This window comes from Coenobita brevimanus, chromosome 96 (assembly GCF_032717465.1).
Source record: "Coenobita brevimanus isolate Jiangsu-jjx chromosome 96, ASM3271746v2, whole genome shotgun sequence".
Taxonomy (NCBI): Eukaryota; Metazoa; Arthropoda; class Malacostraca; order Decapoda; family Coenobitidae; genus Coenobita; species Coenobita brevimanus.
Genome location: NC_137049.1, coordinates 34,331,467 through 34,353,881, shown reverse-complemented (window position 1 = coordinate 34,353,881; position 22,415 = coordinate 34,331,467). Strand labels below are relative to the sequence as shown.

The following is a 22,415-nucleotide window of genomic DNA, read 5'->3' as shown; positions in this document are numbered from 1 at the left end:
CTCTGCAGTTCACCGGGCTCACGTTTCGGTTGAACCTGGTTGTACGGCAACATCAATTAATTTGTAGAAAATAATCCAACAGTTTTAGCTATCAATTTTCCGATTCACCTGGATGTTTTAGTGCTGAACGACATCTTAACACCTTTTGTGAGTATTGAGGCAATGTGGTAAGATTCGCTACTCCCGCCTCGCCTCATCCTCACCCTGGTCAGTATTCCTAACTTCTTTCATCCTAAGTTGTGTTTAAGGCTGAGTATTAACATTTTTCTCTTGACTCATGCAGCTACCAAACACTTTAAAAACAAGACGCTCACAGTTTACACAACTTATAAGGGAGAAAATAAGAGAGAGAGAGAGAGAGAGAGAGAGAGAGAGAGAGAGAGAGAGAGAACGAAAAGTGGGAGCTGACGACAGTGAGAAAATGAGTTAACGAGAAAGGTGAATAATTAAGAGCATGGAGAAAAAAATGTGGAGGGAAAAAATGAGTTGAGAGAAGAAAACATAAAAAATGGGTGAGAAGGAACCCAGAGAAAGAGAGAGAGAGAGAGAGAGAGAGAGAGAGAGAGAGAGATTCATGAGTGGGCGGGGGAAAGGGAGATAAGTGCCAGGAAGGATAAGAGAAGAAATAAGAGCAATGTTAAATAAGATGGAAAAGCAGTCAGGCGAAAAATGAGACTGCATAGAGGAGAAGGAGATTTAGAATACAAAGACGCTCAAAGTTGGACGAAGGACAAAGAAAGTCAAGCTGAATGGATTAGGAAACTGAGGAATAGAAGGATGAAAAAAAAAAAAAACATGAAAATATGAATAGCAGGGATTAAAAAAAAAAAAAAACAGTTCGAAATAAGTCATCCAGGAATTAAAAAGAATGAAAGATCGTCGAAACGCAAAAACAAGGGCCAAAGTAAAGTTTTGTAGGCAGTAAGGAGGGGAAGATAAAGCCAAGGAAAATGAGGGCTTTAGGAACTGGAATCTGGACCCCTGACCCACTTTCCCCACCCTCCCACTGACACACATATCCCCCCAGCAGGCTCCGAAAATCCAAAAACTTCCCCCCCAAATCAGAAAAGAAACCGCAAGAGTTACTACCTCACCTTCCCACATTTTAACTTTTCGAAATACCAGTCTCAGGAGACAGGATTAAAGGGGAGATTATATAAGGACTTCATAGGATTTTGGACTGGTGACCCAGTTTCCCTCTGTCCTTGAGGTGGTGGTAAGTTGATTGGTAACCCTCTCTATCGATTGTTGTGGTTTTCTATGATGCCTTTAAGGGATGACTCGTGTATATAGCCTGAGTATTACTTTCCACTTTGAATTAAAAAATGTTTTCATGATACGATCGTGGGAGACTGTGAGTGTTTGTTGGGGATATTGTTAGAGCATTTTCTTTATAATGAGGGATTATGTGCAGCAGTCTGAGGAATATATGATAAAATTAGGGCGATTAATAAATTTCCAAGCTATCTGATCAGTCCTATATATTTTTCTTCGAACAGACTTTTGATTCGGACCTTTTTTCTCAACAGTTCTTCCTCTTTCATTGAAGAGAGTGACTAAGATGACCGGCTTGAAGAGCTGTAAAAAGTTGCTAAGCTACCGGAACACCAAAAATACGCAACAAACGTTTGGAGTGAAGGCTGGCTGGCAGGATCAGCTGTGGGGCGCATGTGTCTGACTCGGTTCTTGCCACATCATCCACCAACCTCATTCACTCACAGTTCCTCTCACGTTTTGACTAATTTTAGAGCAATGTGTGGCAGGAGGGAGATAAACAGTACATTGTTCACGCAACAGCTCCTAGGGAGCACGGATTCCCATTCTTGTTGTGTTGAAAATGGGATAACTTGGAAACAGAAGGCGTTGGCAACTCAACAGACTGTCTGTGGTGCCGCGGTGCCCTGTGGCTGTTTAGTCCAGGCTGTGAGGTGGTTGAGGTAGTGGCGCCAAGGTAGAAAATAACCCAGACACCCCGTGGCTCCAAGTGTCATTCGCTGGCACTGGCGAGCGAGAGTGCCAGGAGAGAGTCAGACGAGAGGTTTGGCAGACGGATTGAAGGGGAAGGTGTAAATTGGATTATAGTACTGTATTGTTCTCCCCTGGGCTTGCTAACCACCACCTGCTGTTGCTCCTGCACTCAGTGTAAGGGGGCGGGGAGCATCGTGGAGAGCTAGAGAAAGGGAAAGAGAGAAGAATGCTAAGGAAAAGTGGAGAGAACGAGTAATGGGCGGAGCGTGAACGGAGAAGGGAAGTCAGAGTGTTTGCAAGCATCGAATGGAAATAAATATTTGTTGTGCTTGTGTCCGCAACCACCTGCTGTGTTGATGTTGCTTCCGTGTGACCTCCCACTGACTGACCTGGCTCCACACCAACCACCTGACCTCATTAACCTCGTTTGACCTCAGCCTCAGTTAGTGGAGTAAAAAAGTGATTATGGAGTTCAGTGATCCATGTGATGAAAAATTAGTATGCTGAATCAGTTACTGGGCAGTTTACAAGCATATTGCCAGAAGTTTAAGAAGAGGAAAGGAGACGGAGAAGGAAGGGGGCAGGAAGAGGGAGACAAATGGTTTAAACCAACCCACCACCGCCCTGAAAAAATAATCAGTTAGGAAAAGTGAGAGAGGGAGGCCATGAAGTTAAAGTGCGAAAGGAGGAAAGTAAGAGACAGTACTGACAAAGTGACTAGACGGGGGAACGAACACTAGCTAAAGGAAAGAGTAAGCAAAGGAAGAAAACGATAACGGTAGAGATTTTGAAGCGGAAGTTGTTGGTAGGAAAAGTACAAGCAAACTACAGAGAATCAAATCCAGTACAGTTTGAAATATTTAGTAAAGAAGAACAGCGGTAGAAAAGCCCGTACCAATCAAAACAACCCTTCTCCAACCTTCAGACTCACCCGTAGCTGCTTAGAGTGACTCAGGACCATGGGGGTGAACATGGGTAAAGGTGGGGGCAGTGGCAGCACTGGGTGTTCAAGTGGTGCGGGGAGTGTAAGTGGAGCACACTGTACCGGGGGAAGTGGAGGGATATTAGACGCCCTCCACCTCACCCAGGGCTCTCTCCACATCGTCATGCTTGGACTTGACTCCGCAGGGAAATCCACTGCCCTGTACAGACTGAAGTTCGATCAATATCTGAATACTGTCCCCACCATCGGCTTCAACTGCGAGAAAGTCAAGGGTCTGAGTGGACGAGCCAAGGTGAGTTGTGAAATTAATAACAGGGATAGTGGTGGTGATAGTAACTGTAGTAGTGGTAATAACTTAGTGGTGGTAAATGTCGTGTAATTGATAATGGAAAAGGACGTTCAGTTCTTGGGGTGGTGATAGTAATAATTGTAAAATCCTTGTTGTTAAAGACCTGTTGATTGTGACCGTGTTCGTAGCGGCAATACTCTTAAGGGCAGTTAATATAGGTAGTTAAATTGTTGGTATAGCCCGTTAGTGATCTTAGCTGTTTAATAAGTTGATGCAGTGACTAGTAGTGATAACAGTAGCAGTGTTTGTTAGATATGAATATATATTATTCATTAGCTATAATAGTGTATTTATGTGTATCCAACACTGGATAAGCTTGAGCTTACGCGTGGAACGGGTTATTTAGCTGTAAACCAATTCACACGACAACGGTGAGGGCGGCACTCCCTTGCATGTTACCACTTGGGCACTGATAATAAACCAATTGATACACAGATAATGCTTAAGCCATCTCATTCAGGACTGGTGTAGAAGTATTGTATTATTATGACATGAAGCTAGGTTTTAGGAAAGATAAGGAAAGCTAATCCTGTCACAGTCGCGATCGATCCAGCCCACGCATTTGACCTCCAGTTTGTACCATGTGGAAAATTTGTATCGAAAACACTGACGTCAGCGCGATATAAATAACAGCAGTCAAACGTTGATATTTCGCCAGTAACGTGTGTATGGGCCTTGTCATGAATGGAGGGATTTTAATACATTTGCATATTCATGAATCAGATCGTGTCGGAGGGGGGGTGAGGGAGGTTAGGTTTACGTGGGTGGTGTCATTGTGTGCGTGTGTGTGTGTGTGTGAGAGGGAGAGAGAGAGAGAGAGAGATGGAACCGTAGATTTTACATACTATTGTCTACAGCTGTGTGTTGATGTAGAGGAAAGGGATGGCAGAGACAGAGAGAATGGAAAGATGGATGAAATGGAAAGAACTGGCAGCCGGGGGAGATTGGTAAGGGAAAACAGTGATCGTAGAGAGGAATAGGAAAGGAAAGGAGGGAGCAAGAATAGGATCAGGAGAGAGAGAGAGAGAGAGAGAGAGAGAGAGAGAGAGAGAGAGAGATGAAGGGCTAGATGTGAGTGGGTGAAAACAGAAGAAAGATGAAAGGAAGGGAGGAAGGAGTGGAGGAAAATATGTAAAGAGTAGAAGAGAGTCAGAGAAGGTTAAGAAAAACGAGAAAAAAAGAAAAGAGTGCTTAAGGGAGAGCAAGAGAAAGGAGGAGGATGGATGCGGTAAACTGGGAAGCGTGACAGAAACGAAAACAAAAGGAAATAAGCTTGGAAATGAAACTGTTGGGATGAGTGAATGTGACAAGCCAGAGAAACAAATTCCGGATTTCAGATAGATAGATAGATAGAGAGAGAGAGAGAGAGAGAGAGAGAGAGAGAGAGAGGAAGGAAAACCATAAATAGAAAAAAGATGCAGAGAGAGAGAGAGAGAGAAGGAAAGAAACCATGAAAAGAAAAAAAGAGAGAGAGAGAGAGAGAGAGCCAGGCCGGATAAGCTTTAAATAAAACCCAGGTGGCCTCAATGAAAGGAAATGTTTTTACATATTTTTTCTGACGAACTTTCATGATGTTTCACTTTTTTCAATTTGATAAGTTTACTCTTCATTCGTAAACTCCTTTTCTAAGTCTCTCTCTCTCTCTCTCTCTCTCTCTCTCTCTCTCTCTCTCTCACGTCTCTTTAATCTCCTTTTTTACCCGTCGCAGTCTGTCATTCTTTCTACCCTTCCTTTGTTTTTTTGTTTTTTTTTTTCAGTGCTCTTCCTGTCGTTCCTTTTTTTCTTTTTATTTTTTCCATTGTTCTTTACTTTGTCACTTTACATTCACCTCATCCTCTTCAGTCTTTTCATTTACCCTGTTTTCCTCTCTCTCTCTCTCTCTCTCTCTCTCTCTCAACTATACAGCTATTTTATCTTCCTTTCCTCCTTCTTTTCCTCTGTTTTCACCTAATTTTCCTCCTAAATAATTTCTTTTATACTCATTATCCCTTCTGTTTACCAGTTTTCCCAATTTCCTTCCTTTGTGTTCTCTTCCTGTTTCCTCACCATTTTCCCCGGTTATTTTTCTCTTCAATTTTATGCCTGGTCCCCCCTTTCGTCTCCTTTCTTACTCCACAGTGTTCTGCTTGTTTCAGTTTCTTCCGGTACTTTTATTTTCCCCCAGTATCTCTTCCTGTTTGCTGTTCATCTTCTCTTATATTTATTTTCTGATCTCTTTTACCCTTACCCTCCACCCCCAGCCCTTTTTCTCCATCCTTCACTCTCTAACTTCACCTTTACCCGTTGACTTTTTACTCGCATGCTGTTTACCGTCCGGGTTTTTATGCACGTCTTCCCTTTGACTCACTTCCAGTATCTTTTTACCTCCCCCTTTCTTCTCCCTCTCCTCTTTCGTCTTCCTCCCGCCTCCCGCTCATCCTCTTCCTCTCCCCCCCTCTTTTTTTACCTCCCCACCTTTCTTCCCCCTCCCACTCTTCCCCCTCCCACTCTTCCCCCCTCCTTTCGCTTTTTTTTCTTTTTTTTTTTCCCCTCCCACCTTCCTTTGTCTCGTCCCGTGTCTGTCTTCTTTCTGGTTTCTCTCTCTCTCTCTGTCTCTGTCTGTTTGTCTCTCTCTCTCTCTCTCTCGCTCACACACACACACACGCTGGTGCAGTGGTAACGTTCTCTCTTGCCAACTGGTGGACGGGAGTTCGCGCCTCGCTCAGGTTGCGAAAAGTTTCACTGATGAAGTGGGTGGTTACAGTCCCCCTCGAGCAAGGGTGTGTGTGTGTGTGTGTGAAGGTCACAGCCTTGCCCTTAGATCGGACTATATGAGCTCTCAGCTCCCTTCCGGGAGGGTAAAAAGCTGACGATCACGACCATCAAGTGATCCTGACCGACCCGGTGAATTACACACACACACACACACACACGCACACAGTAAACGTGAATTATTGCTAATGAACGGGCTTCATGGTAGCTAAAATTACATCATTAATAACTAATAATATCAGTCCCGGGAACCATAACTGTGATGGTATTAGTAACAGTAAATCATCATTATTATGTATATCATGATCGCCCTCCTCCTCCTCCTCCTCCTCCTCCTCGACATCATCAACATCATCATCATCATCCCACAGTTATAAATGGGATGAGTAGTATCCTGAAACGAAAATTTACTAAATAATAACAGTACTATACACCACCACCACCACCACCACCAACTACTACTACTACTATTACTACTACTACTACTACTACTACTGCTGCTGCTGCTGCTGCTGCTGGGCTCCAACTACTACTACTACCACCACTACTGCTACTACTACTACTGCTGCTACCACCACCACCACCACCACCACTACTACCGCTACTACTACTACTACTACTAATAGTACGAATAATTTTGGTGTGGTTTGGAGCGGTGGTGGGTTTGACGGTCTGGTGGTGTTTACATCGATCAGAATTCCTCTGACTTTGCTGGAAGTTCTTAGTAATGGGCACAGGCTAGTCACTTGTTCGTTAAGGTTTGCAATACGCTGGCATTGTCTGGGAGTCCTACACTTCGGAAGAAGTACAGTGACACTGGCTGCCACTGTTTTGTATTGAGGATAATGCTACTGCTGCTGCTACTACTACTACTAGTAGTAGTAGTAGTAGTAAAAGTAGCAGTAGTAGTAGTAGTAGCAGTAATGGTAATGAGTGAGATTACTGATTACTGAGAAATGTGTGTGAGCTCCGAAGATTGGATAGGATGTGGAATATGAGTAATGTGATTCGTGGAGGATGTGAAATAAGGAAGCCCGTTGGTCTGGGGTTGAAACAAGTGTGGTTTGATGGTACAGGTATATTCATAGGGCGAGAGACGCGTAGTGGTGAAAAGGGTTCTGGTACCGTATTTGGTATATGAGTGAGTTTGAAAGCCAAGAAGAAGGTGGAGGAATTGGTAAGTGTAGTAAAGTGAGGTATAGAAGTTGATGTGGCTACTGAACTGAGATCGAGTTGGGTGGATGAATTATGTACGGTAGCCTATACAGTAAATATGTTACATGACACTTGTGTAACCGGTGATTTCATGAAATCCCTTGGGAATTCGTGAAATGAGTTTAAATTAGGTTGGGTTAAGGTTAGGTTAATTTAGGTTGCGGTAAGTTTAGGCTGGGATAATCTAGGTTAAGATTAGGTCAGGTTAGGGTAGGCTAGTTAGTTTAGGTTAGGCTAATTTAGATGAACGAACAACTTAGCATTCATCTAAATTAACCTAACCTAACCTAACTAACCTAGCCTAACCTAACCTAAACTTAACCTAGATTATCCCAGGCTAACCTAACAGCAGCCTAAATTAGCATAACCTCAATGAACCTATCCTACTTTAAACTCATTTCACGAATTTCCTAGGGATTTCATGAAATCACTGATTACACGAATTCCCTGCATCATGTATGCGATGGAGCCGTTGCCAGCAGTTTGGCACCACTTTTTGAACTTGATAGTTGATGAAATGACTATCTGGCATGTAATGATGAACGCATTTATGGAAAAAAATATATGCACACGGCCAGCTCTGTGACGTACAGCAAGGATTCCAGGGGCTTTACTGGGAAATGTTATAACCATACTAGAGATAATAGTAATAATAATAATAATAATAATAATAAGAGCAATGATTGTCGGTAGGAACATTAGTAGGGATAATGGGATGTTGTTGTGCCTTGTATTCATATATATCTGCAAACAACGATAACAACAACAGCAACAACAATAATAAAAAAGCTGACTCTAGCTAAAGGCAGGTCAATGGGAGGGTGCCAAGTGTTGTTCACTCCTCTCTCTCTCTCTCTCTCTCTCTCTCTCTCTCTCTCTCTCTCTCTCTCTCTCTCTCTTTCTCTTAAATTGTGCCCAGCGTTCTCTTCTGACATTCCTTGCCCTACCCTTCCTCTGTCTCTCCCTTTTCGCTACATAAGTGCGGTAGCCTTCTCTTCCCCTGTGCCTCTTCTTCCTTCTCCCTCATGTTCTCTTCCTTCTCCCTCATGCGCTCTTCTTCCTCTTCTTTGTCCTTTCCGTACTTCCTTCCTCATCTTCTTGTATTCCTTTTTTCCCTTGCCATTTTCTCCAGTTTTCCTCATTCTCAGTCTTGTACGTATAGTTCTTCATCTTCCTCTTGTTTACTCCACACACTTTACACGCTTAAACACGTTGCTCCTACCCCGGCTTTATCTTTTTCTTTTTTCTTTTTTTTTTATTCACCCTTCCTAGGTTTTCCCAACATCTCCATTTCCCCGTATGGTATCAATTGCAGTTTCGTCCCTTTTATTATAACCATTATTATCATAATCTCCTCCTCCTCCTCCTCTTCCTCCTCCTCCCCCAGTGGCACGGTGTCACCCTAACTTCCTCTGTCGGCGCTCCCCTGGCACCCTGATATTTATGTTGCCTCGCTTTTATTTCGATGTAACCTACGCGGCGTTCTTATATCGGCGCCACTCGGTGTCATAAGTATTTTATTTCTTTTGTTTCATGTTGAGTAGATATACAGTTTCAGTCTTTTCACTCCACTGAGGTGCCTTACTGATGCTGGTCAAAAGGAGTATGTCTTATTGTTTCTTTGCTTATATTTCGTTTTCTCGTTCTGCTTACCGAAGTTCGTTGTTACCCCTCATGGCTATATGTCTGGATCTGAAATTTACAGTGCCTGACTTGATGTCTCGTCTTCGGTCTCAGATTATCGATTTAAGCCTGCAAAATTACTTTCTAGTCCAAAAAGTGATAGAAAAAAAAGGCAGGGACTGACCCAAAAAGGCGAGGACTGACCAATCAGGCGCTAAAGCCTCAATCCTAATGAAGTCATGCGTTCTCTTCGGCCTCGAACATGGCTACCATAATATTGGTCCGAGTTTGATTTAGTACCTGATGAGAGAAAATGAGTCCTATACGGTATTTAGCTTGTAAGAGATTCTCCACCAGAGGCAAAGTTTGGGGAATGCCATGCGTCTGCTTGTAGGACTGCCTCTCTCTCTCTCCGGTATTACATATTGGTATCTCCAAGTTGTTTCATACAACTTCGGACAGACCTCTATTACGGAAAGCTTTAACTACTGTTCAGTCTCTCAAAAACTAATTACCCATGTGTTTTTTTTGGTGGTAACAATTACATATAATACAAAATACGACATCGGACTGAAGGGATTAACCCTCTCTGTATGATGACATGGTTATTGTGTCGTGAGATGCCAGGTACACAAGAATGACGCGTACATATTTCTTGTAATTTTTGTTGTTTTTGGAGAGACTTTGAAATAAGTTACGGCCACGCTCACGCCATTCAGCCAACAACACCAGTCTTCACAGGGTGTATTATCTTCATCTTGCCCCATCATTTACCACCATCGCAGCCCATCCCTCCCATTCTTTCTCATGTAGTCCGCTTTTTTTTTTTTTTTTTTTTTTTTTTTTCCAACATTGGACTTCTTGCAAAGGCTTTGAATTATCAAGCGCATACCGGCCAACGTCCGACAGCCATCTTCACAAAACACATTAATTTATAACCCTGCCCTGCCCCGCTTCCCACCATTGACCTTTTCAATCCAGTGAGGTTTTATTCATTTTATTCTCGCTACCACCGGACTGTTTCATTTTGCTCAGGAATGACATTTTGTATAAAAACAGATGCGGTAACAATGATGTATGGCATTAAGTTGACTACATTTACCGTTTTTTACTTATTTTGTAATGGCACGGTGATGGGCATAATGTCGGTGGACATTATGGATAATGAAGTAAAAATTGGCAGCAAATCTTGTTAACCCTCTCAGTGCCAGCACGATGAGGCAGTTTTAAAATTTAGTGTTGCTACCACCGGACGATTTTATTCATCTCAGAGTGAAGAGTTACAAGCAAGTTCTGTAACTTCTTTCAATACACTACCGGTATTTTTATTTTATTCTTGCTAGCACCTTGCAGTTTCTTTCATCTCGGGATACATCTTGAAGTGAAGGAACTGAAATTTGTATGAGAACTCCCATCAAGCTGATGACGTGCCTCTGTTTTTTTGTTTTTTTCTTTCAATATCCAAATGATTGTATTAACTTTAGGTTAGGCTTTTTGAACTGGATGGGTCAGACAGCCTTTAATAACATAACCCTTTCACTACTAGGAGCTCTGCGTAGCTTGCTGAAACAATCTAACACCAGCAATAAGACAAATGTACAAATTTGACGGCACCGGTTTAAGGGGCTGAGCCTAGAGTTGGCAGCTCAGCCGTGTATATAACCTATTTTTGTCACCTAATGCTACCCTGCCAATAACTTTGGCTGGGTATAGGTGGTATAGGTCAACCTTCTCATGCCTGAAACAACCAATACAGCCAGTTATAGACGATTTTATTCAACTGAATTATACGAGCCTGGGCAAATGGATACTGTCAACATTAACCCCCTTATCTCTTAAATAACTTTTAGTACTGGTACTGTCGCTCCTTTCATTTCTCCTGTGGTTAGTTTGCATATATATATATATATATATATATATATATATATATATATATATATATATATATATAAAGAAAATATTATTCTCTATGTATGTATTTATGTATGTATCGTGTGTTCATTTTCCATTCTGCCTAATTCTGGAACCGTATGTTCATGATGAATGCGTCCCATGTCCATGTCATGATGAACCAATAACCGTAACTACTAACTGACAGGCTGCCTCCCACGGTGTAATATGCCATCCCTCACCACGCTGGCTTAGAGTGGAATGACAGGGGGACTGGAATTACAGTACAGAACTCATTCCAGTCCTCCCCACGCGGGGATTGAACATCCAATATCGTGATTACTGGGCCATGCGGTATCTCTGATCACTAGGTTTCTGCCGTGTATTTTAAGGACTCCCAGATGTACCGGTACGGTATATTTTGGCAGCAAAACTGTGTAACTTTATTCCCATCGTATTGTCCAGAGTAATATATTTCTCTAATTAATATTTCCGGTAACCAAATAACTGAACATTTCTCTCATGAATATTTTTAGTGATGAAGAGCATGGATTCCCTCAGTTCATCATGTCTGTGTGGCAGAAGGCTAACCCAAATGAAACATACGGTAACTGAGACCTGTCCCTCTAAAAGTTACTTTAGATTACCTCATACTTACCGAGAGCACATACCTCCCTCAGCTCTGTAAAATTGTCTGGCGGTAGGCCTGCTCCCAAAGTGTTAAAAAAGAAAGTTCTGCCTGACGCGAGACGACTTTATTCAGTTTGATTAAAACCCCTTCCCTTAAAATTTTCGCCGCCATCAGTTGACTAACATGCCCAACCGTATTTCATTTTCCTGAATTCAATTTTCTGTTCCATTTCCCTCATTTATTTTCTTGCTGTCAGACCATACCGTAGAACTTTTACTGTTTGCTTAGCTCATTTGGGGGTCATTCTTTTTTTTGGGGGAGGGGGTTAAGGTAATGAGGGTGTTAGCATGGTGTATTTGTTGTTCACCACTGGCAATTACTGTACAGTAGGTGTTAATCCAACCTCATTAGCGACCTGTACTGCATTCCACAGCAGGTTGGCTTCAGTAGCTACACGGCAACACTCAACACTGCCAGTAGTTTATTCATTTAGTTTTCATTTCAATTATATTAATATGTTAGAAGAAATACTCTTGTCTTATATTTGTATTTCTGGTTGTTTGTGTTTATATTCCTATTAGCTCTTCAGTATAGGCTATGTACTCCCAATTACATTTCTTATCTTAACCCTCTCGTGTCCGGAACAGCTGTAGCTAACATCAGATGATGTTATTCAGCTGAGTGAGTGCACCTACCAGAAACTGTTAAGACTGTCGCTATTAATCGTCTCATGGTCGGGGCAGTTATACTATTCTGCTTCAGTTAATGCCAGACGATTATATTCAGCTGAACGTAAGTATTGAGTGGGTCCCTGAGAGTGTTAATATCATGTATATACTTATTCGCTGTGTTTTTGTTCATCCGTGTAGCCTGTTTTTGTCAGTTGCCATACGTAATTTATCCATCACGTTGTGAGCAGTCTCGTTACAACCCAACAAGCGTAACGTAATGCCAAATGCGAGAACGCACAGCGGGCAGTGCACGCCTATTGACACTGATGGTCAGGACAACTCCAGTATCGGTATGTTATTCCGTCTAAAGCCACATGACCTTTACAGAAATCAGCTTAGAGTGAATAATAGGAACCTGAAAATGTCAGTACCAGTACTGGTGCCATTAACTCTTTCATGACAGAGTCACGTCTAATATATTGCTGCAGGTAACGAATACCGGTATTTACTTAAATCATCAAGGAGTGAGGTGAATTGTCGGGATAACACTTATATTTTCCTCCAGTTAACGTCAGACGGGTTTAATCTGCAGACAGTGAGTCATGGGAACGTGAGTGTTAGTCAGTGTCATCACCGACTGCGGTTGAGTATATTTTTAACCTATTCACTACGATGATATGTTTGGTTTTATTCATGTTTCATTCACACAGTTTGAGTCAACTTAAGAATGCCCTTTCATAATGAAGGGGGTTTATTAAAAATACTATCCGTCTTTCAGTAAAATTCCTGTTATGTATCCACCCTATCCACCTGTTTACTTATTCTTCTACAAGTCAAATAACCTCCACATCCTTCCAAGCTGTACCTTTCACATGTAGCTAATATAAGCACATAAAATGTCAGGCTCCTTGACTGAAGCGAAGGTCAAATATATTATTAACATGTGCTCTTTGTGTGTGTGTGTGTGTGTGTGTGTGTGTGTGTGTGTGTGTGTTTCATGAACGTGATTGTCTGATTGTTTGATAAGAAAAGTAGTCTTCTGTAACCCATGAAAAATCATTTCCTGCTTTAGTTGGTAACAATAAAATCAAGATGTGGATGCTTGGTGATTTAGTGGGCTAAGGCACTCCAGCAGGTTGTGACTCAGACACGGGATGGTTAGGCTTTATTGTCCACGTAATGCTTGAATGGCGGACTGCTTTTCATGAAGTGTGTACCCCGAGTCTAGGGTTCGAGCCCAGAATTGCGGACATAAACACGAGGGTGCTGGAAGTATGTCCTTTCACGTGTTTGTATATTTTAGCACCCTGTCGGTTCTGTCGATGACATACAGGCTGTAGACTTTGACTCACACAAACATAGCCAATACGGACTTTCACATTATATCATTCTTCCAGGAGACACACTCTTCCTATTCGTAGTTCGCCAGCATGGGGGAGGGTTATTTCTGGCTATAACATTCCCTGAGAGGAAAAGGTTCGGTCCTGCATTGGACCTAATATTGCCTGATACAAATACAGAGATATAGATGGATGCATCATCTTACCCCTCCAAAGCCAAATAGACTAAAATCGTAGGGTGATAGCAAAATAAGAATATAATAGTAATGTAACTTAATAGTACCGAAGTTAAGTGTGTGGCCACCATCAGACTATGATAAAATTCAACAACCCTTTGGCTGCAGTGTGTTTGTGTGACCCGCATAATATCGTCCGCCATAAGCAAGAATATGAAGTATAAAAATGCTTGATACATGCGGGTCATTAGGGGCGTACTGTGACGTTTGGGATCCACGGGAGTGAAGCACCTTGCGTCCAAGCAACCATAGGGAATAACTGACTGACTGACACGGCCACGCCAAGAGGTGCTCCTGATTTTAAATAATAATAAAAAAAATTTACCTTAATATACTAATGATGTTTCTCCAACTTCACTGCCATGACTTTATTTTTCCTACGTTTTCCTTCAAATGATTCCATTCAGCTTACGAGCAAATTTTCGAAATGGACGGGTCAAATATACAGCCTTCATTAGCTCCTTCAGTACGAGAGATGCTCCACCACTTTAATAAAATTGTTGTACGCAGCAAGATTAAAGGGAAATAACAGGTGGGTCTGAAGGAGGTAACACTTTTTTCTTGTGGGTTTTTCTTGAAGACAGTTAACTCCTGAGACGTTAGTGGAAATGAAGTGTAAAATTATTAAGTATCTGGATCAACACACACACACACACACACACACACACACACACACACACACACACACACACACACACACATGAGAATTAATCTGAACTCTCAGAACAGATTTAGCTTACGGGAACGGAGAGAGAGAGAGAGAGAGAGAGAGAGAATTCATAGCCCACGTGCACATCGACCAAACCCTGGGGCCAGACCTGTATTAACGGGGTAGGGAAGGGGGAGGGGAGACTGAGAAATACAGGTGACGTTGTCGATAGATGAGTCAACATTGCTGGCACACTCAGAGGGTAAAATGCAGATGCTGGAATCTAAGTTTGAATGCGTCTGTGTGGAAAGGATATTGAAAGGTAATTGTGTGTGTGTGTGTGTGTGTGTGTGTGTGTGTGTGTGTGTGTGTGTGTGTGTGTGAGAGAGAGAGAGAGAGAGAGAGAGAGAGAGAGAAAGAGAGAGACTATAATTTCAGTCTGGCTAAGATTGACAACACGAACATTTTTCATCCGTAACTATGAACTGTTATCAAAGGAAGAACCTGCAGTATTTTTTTTCCCCTTTTCCTGCGGGTGGTAATGGCAAAAGCGACGATACCATTTGGCCACCATGACCTTAGCCAGGGGTTTGATAGGGTTCCGCGTGAGAAATAAATCTGAAAAGTTAGCGGACGCGGCGGAAGATGGGGTTCATTAGCTGCTTTAGATTCAGGACGCCTTTTTCTTTTTCTGGCAGCCAAAAGTCAGACGATTTTATTTCGTTACCTTTTACTTCGTAGGCCCCCCTCATAGTGAAGGGGTTAATAATGGCTCTTTCCAAGCCATCTAGTTTAAAATGTAAACGAAGTTGATTTAAACCTTTTAGACTTATGAAGTATAAATATGAAAGCTGTCACTGAAGTAAACAAGTTACTGTAAGATGGTTAATATTGTGGCTAACGCAGGGGAAAGAGAGGACCAGTATATCGTTAAACTGTAGATTAGGACAGTGTATAGGGATGTGCATTAGCCCCTAAAAGATGGGTGTCCGCTTAGGCTGTCCGAGGGTACTAGAACCAAAAAGACGGGTGTCCGCATATGCTGTCGCGCCCCTCAACCTCCCCACCGACCTCCACCACCCCCCACCCCGGACCCGGACCAGCACCCCCTACCCCCCATATCCCCACCCTCTATCCCCCACATCCCCATCCCCCACCTTCCCCACCCCCTACCACCCCCCACCTTTCCACCCCCACCCCCTTGACATAATGGGGTACAGAAATGGTCAGAGGAGTGGTAGCTAATTGTGTAAGTAGCCGAGTTGCTTAATTTGGACAAACCTGGTGAAGACAGTTATAAAGTAGATAAGTTGATTAGACTGAGAAGGTTAGAGGAGACATGGCTTGTAAAGATTTAAAACCTAGATATGAGTTTTAATATAAGAAATAGAGCATATAGGGTCCTGGCCTGTAGCCTGCAGTATATCAAGAAATGTAAGTAACAGATCAACTGAAATGCCGGTAATACGGTGCATTGCCGTTATGGTGTCTGCATTATAGAATGGACAGCTACAATTTCCAATGAGATTATTTACTTTTAAAGGAAAATGATAAATAGTTCACTGCATTAGGACCTCTCGTACAAGGGCATCTAATGAAGTTGAATTTCCTGAAGTTCCTCTCATCTGAAAGACGGAGAGTCGAGTAGACTTGCTGAAAGTCTTAACTGAATTAAGGGATTTCATATTGGAGGGAAGGCTACATAATGCCCGCATAAATGGTTTGCATAAAAATAAAATAATTAGGGAGACAGAAAAAAAAGAAAAACTGCTTTAGCACTATAATACTGTAGCAGGTAATAAAAGAGTGAAACATGTGACCTAGCAAAGTATATAGTTTGTGCTAAGTCGACCGAAGATCAAAATTAGCTTAGATACATACGTCATGTACGATTTTTGCCGCATTCCATTATGATGGCAGCCCCATACCCCTCTTATTGTATTTCCTTGCCGGTATTTCCATGGTGCAGGGGATTCCGTCGCACGTTTTCGCTACAATTTCCGCTGGAAGGTTTAATAGGAGAGCTTCTATGGTATTCATATATTTCGTATTGCAGTCATTACGGTATTCTTCAACAAGAGACCAGTTCCTCAAATTTAGTTTGGCCATATTCTTTTATTATATTCGTAATGAGTAATTTTTCGAGTCTCACCCCAGATCATTTAAATCACGTGCACACAGACCAAATCCTTCCGCCATACCAGTGTGTAGCAACACTATTATTTTTTAAAGGTTTATCAGCAGCTGTTTCTTGGCGATGTGCAGTAATTTCCATTTCACACTTTGATATTTTCATGTTGTACTATTTATATATATTCCTTTGCTATCGACATAGTCTGTACGAGGAACAGGCAGTAGAACATGATCACGCCACACGCAGACAATAAGCTGATAAGGAAGAGGTGTTAAGAATCATCCTGAGCCGACTAGAACACACACACACACACACACACACACACACACACACACACACACACACACACACACACACACACACACACACACACACACACACACACACACACACACACACACACACACACACACACACACACACACACACACACACACACACACACACACACACACACACACACACACACACGGGGAGAAATCGGGTTTGACACAAGAAAAGCCCAGTGATTTAATAATATAAGGCTTCACTGTTGTCTGCAGTGGGATGGGGACGTGTTTAGTTTGTACCAGGAAGTGGAGAGTAATGCTAACTTTAGTGATCCACGAGGCTGACGCTGATAACGAGAAAGAGAGAGAGAGAGAGAGAGAGAGAGAGAGAGAGAGAGAGAGAGAGAGAGAGAGAGAGACAGACAGACAGACAGACAGAGAGAAAAAAAAATAAACACACACACACACACACACACACACACACAGTCTAGTAGCCTAATCAAAATGATTATATCAAACTTGATAATGGCCTTATCAGTCTCTTGTCTATCACACTGATTATAAGAAGCATTGTGTGTGTGTGTGTGTGTGTGTGTGTGTGTGTGTGTGTGTGTGTGTGTGTGTGTGTGTGTGTGTGTGTGTGTAATTCACTGGGTCGGTCAGGATCACTTGATGGTCGTGATCGTCAGCTTTTACCCTCCCGGAAGGGAGCTGAGAGCTCATATAGTCCGATCTAAGGGCAAGGCTGTGACCTTCACACACGCACACACCCGTCCCCTTGCTCAAGGGGGACAGTAACCACCCACTTCGTCAGTGAAACTTTTCGCAACCTGAGCGAGGCGCGAACTCCCGTCCACCACTTGGCAAGCGAGAACGTTACCACTGCACCAGCGAGCGGTGTGTGTGTGTGTGTGTGTGTGTGTGTGTGTGTGTGTGTGTGTGTGTGTGTGTGTGTGAGAGAGAGAGAGAGAGAGAGAGAAGAGAGAGAGGTTATACATTTATTATTGTGCATTTGTTTTATGTATATGTTTCTTTTTGCCATAAATTTAAAACTGTAGGAGAAGCGACAGCGAGTCTCGTCTTCCTTCATTTTACATGCCTTGTACATGTGAGAAATGTGTGTATTGCTGCCCCCTCCCCCCTAAACCTGGGGATGAGGCTACTGTATATCAGAGGAGAGCCCACCTTTCCGGCGCCCAGTACCGTGGGCAGGATCCTATCGTATGCCTTTTCATGAGATCACAGGGACAAGGTATGAATTTGGGGACAGGCCCGGCATTAGACTTTTCTTTGTGGCTTTTCATACGTTAACTGGCAACACGTCTGACCAGAGTCCATTTCCCTTGGAGCCAAGAAAACAACCTGGACGGGTCAAGGATAGCTGACGTGGCCTCGCGTCGTGCCACATCCACGAAAGCTCTTTATTCTACTCCTCTGACTCCAAGGACGACAGCTTGACTGACTCTTCCTCATTTTATGACAGGCAACCCCAACTTCAGAGCATGACTTAGATGCAGTTAGGACGTGAGGAAGATGGAGACGGTGCAGTCTGCCCTCCACCTTTCCCGTGTTCACCCGTGGAGATAATGCCTTCAAACCCGAGCCTTGCTTTGAACATGCATTCAGAACCAGCTGTGCTTGGGGCAACCTGTGGAACTTCAGACAGACTTTGGAGGTTGTGACTTAGTTTCCACTCTGACTTATCGTAGAGGCCTGCACATTCGGCACTAATCCATCTCAGGACGCTGCCTCACTTAATAGGCCAGCACACCAACTCATTTCAAGCATTTGTGGCTGTTCTCTAGTCGCTGTAAGCTCTTTGGTGGCATGCGGGTACAGCAGATCAGTTATCAGTGTCATTTTTTTCATCCTCTCATGCTTCTGACGGCTTGCAGCCAAAGAACCCGCGGTGAGAATCATGATGCCCCGGGGAAACCGCTACGGAGACTACCCAGCCAGATATACAGGTATACCACATTTCCATTTTTCTCTTAAAACCCCCCACCCTCCGCCCGGCAGTGGATCATCATTCTATTGGTACACCCGTAACCCTCCATGTCCCCCCTTCCGTATCCAGATAGCCTAGAATACACCACCTACATCGACTACAACCTGTCCATGTCTGTACTGCACAGGCAACATGTAGGACATACTATTTTTATATTTTATTTGATTTGTTCAGTGCAGAGAAACTACCCTACAGGTGACTTACATTTCACACAGGTGACCTGCATTTCTGTTCATTTCTTTTGTACCTTGTCCTAACATACTTGTGGTACCTATCACCAGGCAATTTGTCCCTTAAGCCCCGCCTCCTCCACCCCCAGAGAGTGGAAAGGTCATAGACTTGAGGCCAGGACTTCAGGAAAGGGGCGGGGCTTATGAGACAATTTGTCTGGCGGCGGGTATAGGACTTCATGCTTACAGTATTAATAAACATTTTAATGTCTAAGCTTCTCCAGCGTCTCGAGCACCTGCCAGACAACCATCCACCTACCTGGTGTAATGCTACCTTTAGGTGACACTTTACTAAGTGACAAGCCAAATGGCTTCTTGTACTGGTAGACCAGGAAAACATTTTACAGTACCGGTATTACGTTTAGTAAACCAAATGAACGCCTGTTGGCGTAGTGGGTTATGGAGCTTCAACCGGGTGTGGCCCGAAAAGGTTTTCATCACAAAGATGGTTGAGGCTTATTGCTCCCATAATATCGTTTTGGGGATAGCGACTGGTCAATTCTGCCATGAATGTCTGGAGCAGGCTAAATACCCTAGCCCTGTGCCTCTACGATCCTGATCGGACATGAATATATACAATGATAATAGCTATAGAGCAACAGCAACAACAGTAGTATGGTAAGAGTGAAGTTACCATACCGAAGGGTAAATTGCAGTTTTGTTCTGTTTCAGCCAAAATACGGTCAAACCATACGCTGATTTTATGATTTATTTAGTTTGCATAATTGAATCCACCAGTACTAACACTTCATTTTTTCACCACCGAGGTGATGTGAATGACGGGCTACTCTCGATGTGAATGACGGGTTACTGAGTGCGACTGATGGGCTACTCGTTGGGAATGATGGGCTACTCTTTGGGAATGATGGGTTGCTCACCAGGACTGATGGGCTACTCTTTGGGAATGATGGGCTGCTCACCAGGACTGATGGGCTACTCATTGGGACTGATGGGTTACTCATTGGGAATGATGGGTTACTCATTGGGAATGACGGGGTACTCTCACTGTGTGTGCGGTATATTGTATGTGTTTTGTGTATGTAAGTAGTTGAGTGTAGACAGGGCTAGGCTATTCTGTGTGTACACATTTTTACGTGAACCTATGCTACTGTTTGTTTCTTTCATATACCTTCGCAGGTGTGGAGATGTATGTGTAGGTTTAGATTATCATATCTACCGGTATACAGAGGCGAGGTATATCCGTATATTTATTCATGTGTTCGTATAGCCTATATGTATGTATGTAAATGTGGTGTGTACTTTTTCTGTGAGCACATGTATGAGCGAGTATATTATGTATGATAACGAGGCTAATGTTGGCCCTGCGATGGTGGTAGTTGTGGTGGTGATGGTGGTAGTTTTGGTGGCTGTGGTGCCGGTGATGGTAGTAGTAGCGTTATTGGTACGATAATAGGGGTAGTTAGTTGTGATGGCAGTGATGGTGGTAGTTGTGGTGGTGATGGTGGTAGTTGTTGTGGTGGTGGTGACGGTTGCAATAGTGATGCTGGTATGGTAGTAGGAATAGTTAGTTGTGATGGTGGTGATGGTGCTAGTTGTGGTGGTGATGATGGTGGTATGGTAGTAGGAGTAGATGTAGTAGTAGTTGTTTTGGTGATGGTGGTAGTGAAGATAGCTGTGGTTCTGATGATGATGGTAGTGGTGGATGCCTAGTTGCGAGAGGTGTAGTATTAGTGGTTGTGGTGGTGATTGTGATACTGTGGTGGTGATGATGGTACAGTAGTCCCAGAAATAGCAGTAGTGGTAGTAGTGGTGATGGTGGTGGCGGTAATGGTGTGATGGTAGTGGTTGATTGTTGTGGTGATGATGATGTAGTGGTTGTGATGGTAGCAATTTTGGCAGTGGTGGTGGTGTTAGTGGTAGTTGTGATGGTGGTAGTGGTAGTTGTGATGGTGATGATGGTAGTTGTGGCAGAGGTAATGAAGGCAGTGGTGCTAGTGATGGTGATGGGTGGTGATGGCAGTATGGGGGATGGTGGCAGTGGTGTTAGTTGTGGTGGTTATTGCAATGTGATAGGTAATAATGGTAGTTGTGATTGTGACTTGTAGCTAGTAGTGGTAGTCGTAGTGGTGGTGGTGATGGTATATTAACAGTGGTAGGCAAGTCGTTGTGGTGGTTGTGGTACTTATTGTGGTGGCTGTGAAAGTGGTAGTGGTTGTGGTCAAAGTGGTTGTGGTTGTGGTCAAAGTGGTTCTGATAGTGGTAATAGTGGTAGTTGTGGTGATGGTGGCAGTTGTGGTAGCGGTGGTGGTATTTGTGGTACTGGTGATGATGGTAGGCGTGGTGGTAGTGGTGATGGTGGTAGCGGCGATGGTGCTGATACCGCATTTGTGGTGCTGGTGATGGTATTAGCTGTGGTGGTGGTGATTTTGGTAGTTGTGGTTCAGTAATGATGCTGTGGTAGTTGTAGTAAGAGTGGTGGTGGTTGTGATGGTGCTAGTGATAGTTGTGGTAGTGGTGATGGTAGTTGGAGTGGTAGTAGTGATAATTTTTGTAGTTGTATTAGTGGTGATAATGTTGGTGGTGTTGGTGGTAATTGTGGTAGCTGTGGTGGTAGTTATGGCAGTAGTGGTGGTAGTGTTGATGGTGGTGATAGTTGTGGTAGCTGTAGTGCTAGTTGTGGTCGTAGTTGAGGCAGTAGTGATGGTAGTGTTGGTGGTAATAGTAGTAGTGATAACAGTGGTGATACTTGTAGTGATATTTGTGGTCGTAGTTGCGGCAGTAGTGATGATAGTGTTGGTGGTGGTAGTAGTTTTGGTAATAGTGGTGATAGTTGTGGTGGTAGTGTTGCTGGTGGTGGTAGTTGTGGTAATAGTGGTGATAGTTGTGGCAGTAATGGCGATAGTTGTAGTGGTAGTTGTGGTAGTAGTGGTGATAATTGTGGTGGTAGTTGTGGCAGCAGTGGTCGTAGTGATGGTGGTGGTAGTTGTGGTAGTAGTGGTGATTGTTGTGGTAGCAGCCTCCCTCCCTCACTCACTATCGACCCATCCAGGCCTCCCTCCCCTGCACTGACTACCGCATTCACATACCCCTTCCCTTCCATTCCATTGCCTTCCCGCTTTTCCCTTACTTTCACCTCCACCCATTTTGTTCTCTTCTCCTCCATTCCTTCTATTTTTTTTTTTATTAGCTATTTCCTTTCTTCATAATTTTCTCCGCCATTTCGATGCTTTTTCCTTACGCCTTTCCTTTCCCTTAATTTACTCCCTTCTTTGCCCATCCATTACTCTTAATCTTTGTCTTCTCTTGCATTTATTGATATTATTCCCAGTTACTTTTATTCCACTGCTGTCTCTACACTCCCGTTCTGTTCCATTCCTTTTCTGTTTATTTTCTCTCCCGTTCCTTCTACTGTCACGGTACATACTTTATTTTCGTTTTATTTTTAGGCTATTGTTTGCCCTTCCTTCTAAGGGTTATTATATTTCTCTTTTCTTTCTTCCTTCCTTCAAGCCCATTGCTTTCCGAACACTTTTTCTCTTTAATCCTC

The 22,415-nt window shown here is 43.1% G+C and overlaps 1 protein-coding gene across 2 annotated transcripts in view; it reads left to right on the top strand.

Annotated features, from left to right (window-relative positions):
- Window positions 1–2,072: 2,072 nt before the first annotated feature.
- LOC145413447 (ADP-ribosylation factor-like protein 4C) overlaps window positions 2,073–22,415 on the top strand; it is a 110,542-nt gene continuing 90,199 nt past the window's right edge. For both annotated transcript variants that reach the window (XR_013899729.1, XM_080283136.1), the window contains exon 1: window positions 2,073–3,203. Coding sequence is in view for 1 of the 2 variants with exons in the window: in XM_080283136.1 (XP_080139262.1) it covers window positions 2,928–3,203 (276 nt within the window). In the remaining variant the exon portion in view is untranslated. The remainder of the gene's footprint in view (window positions 3,204–22,415) is intronic.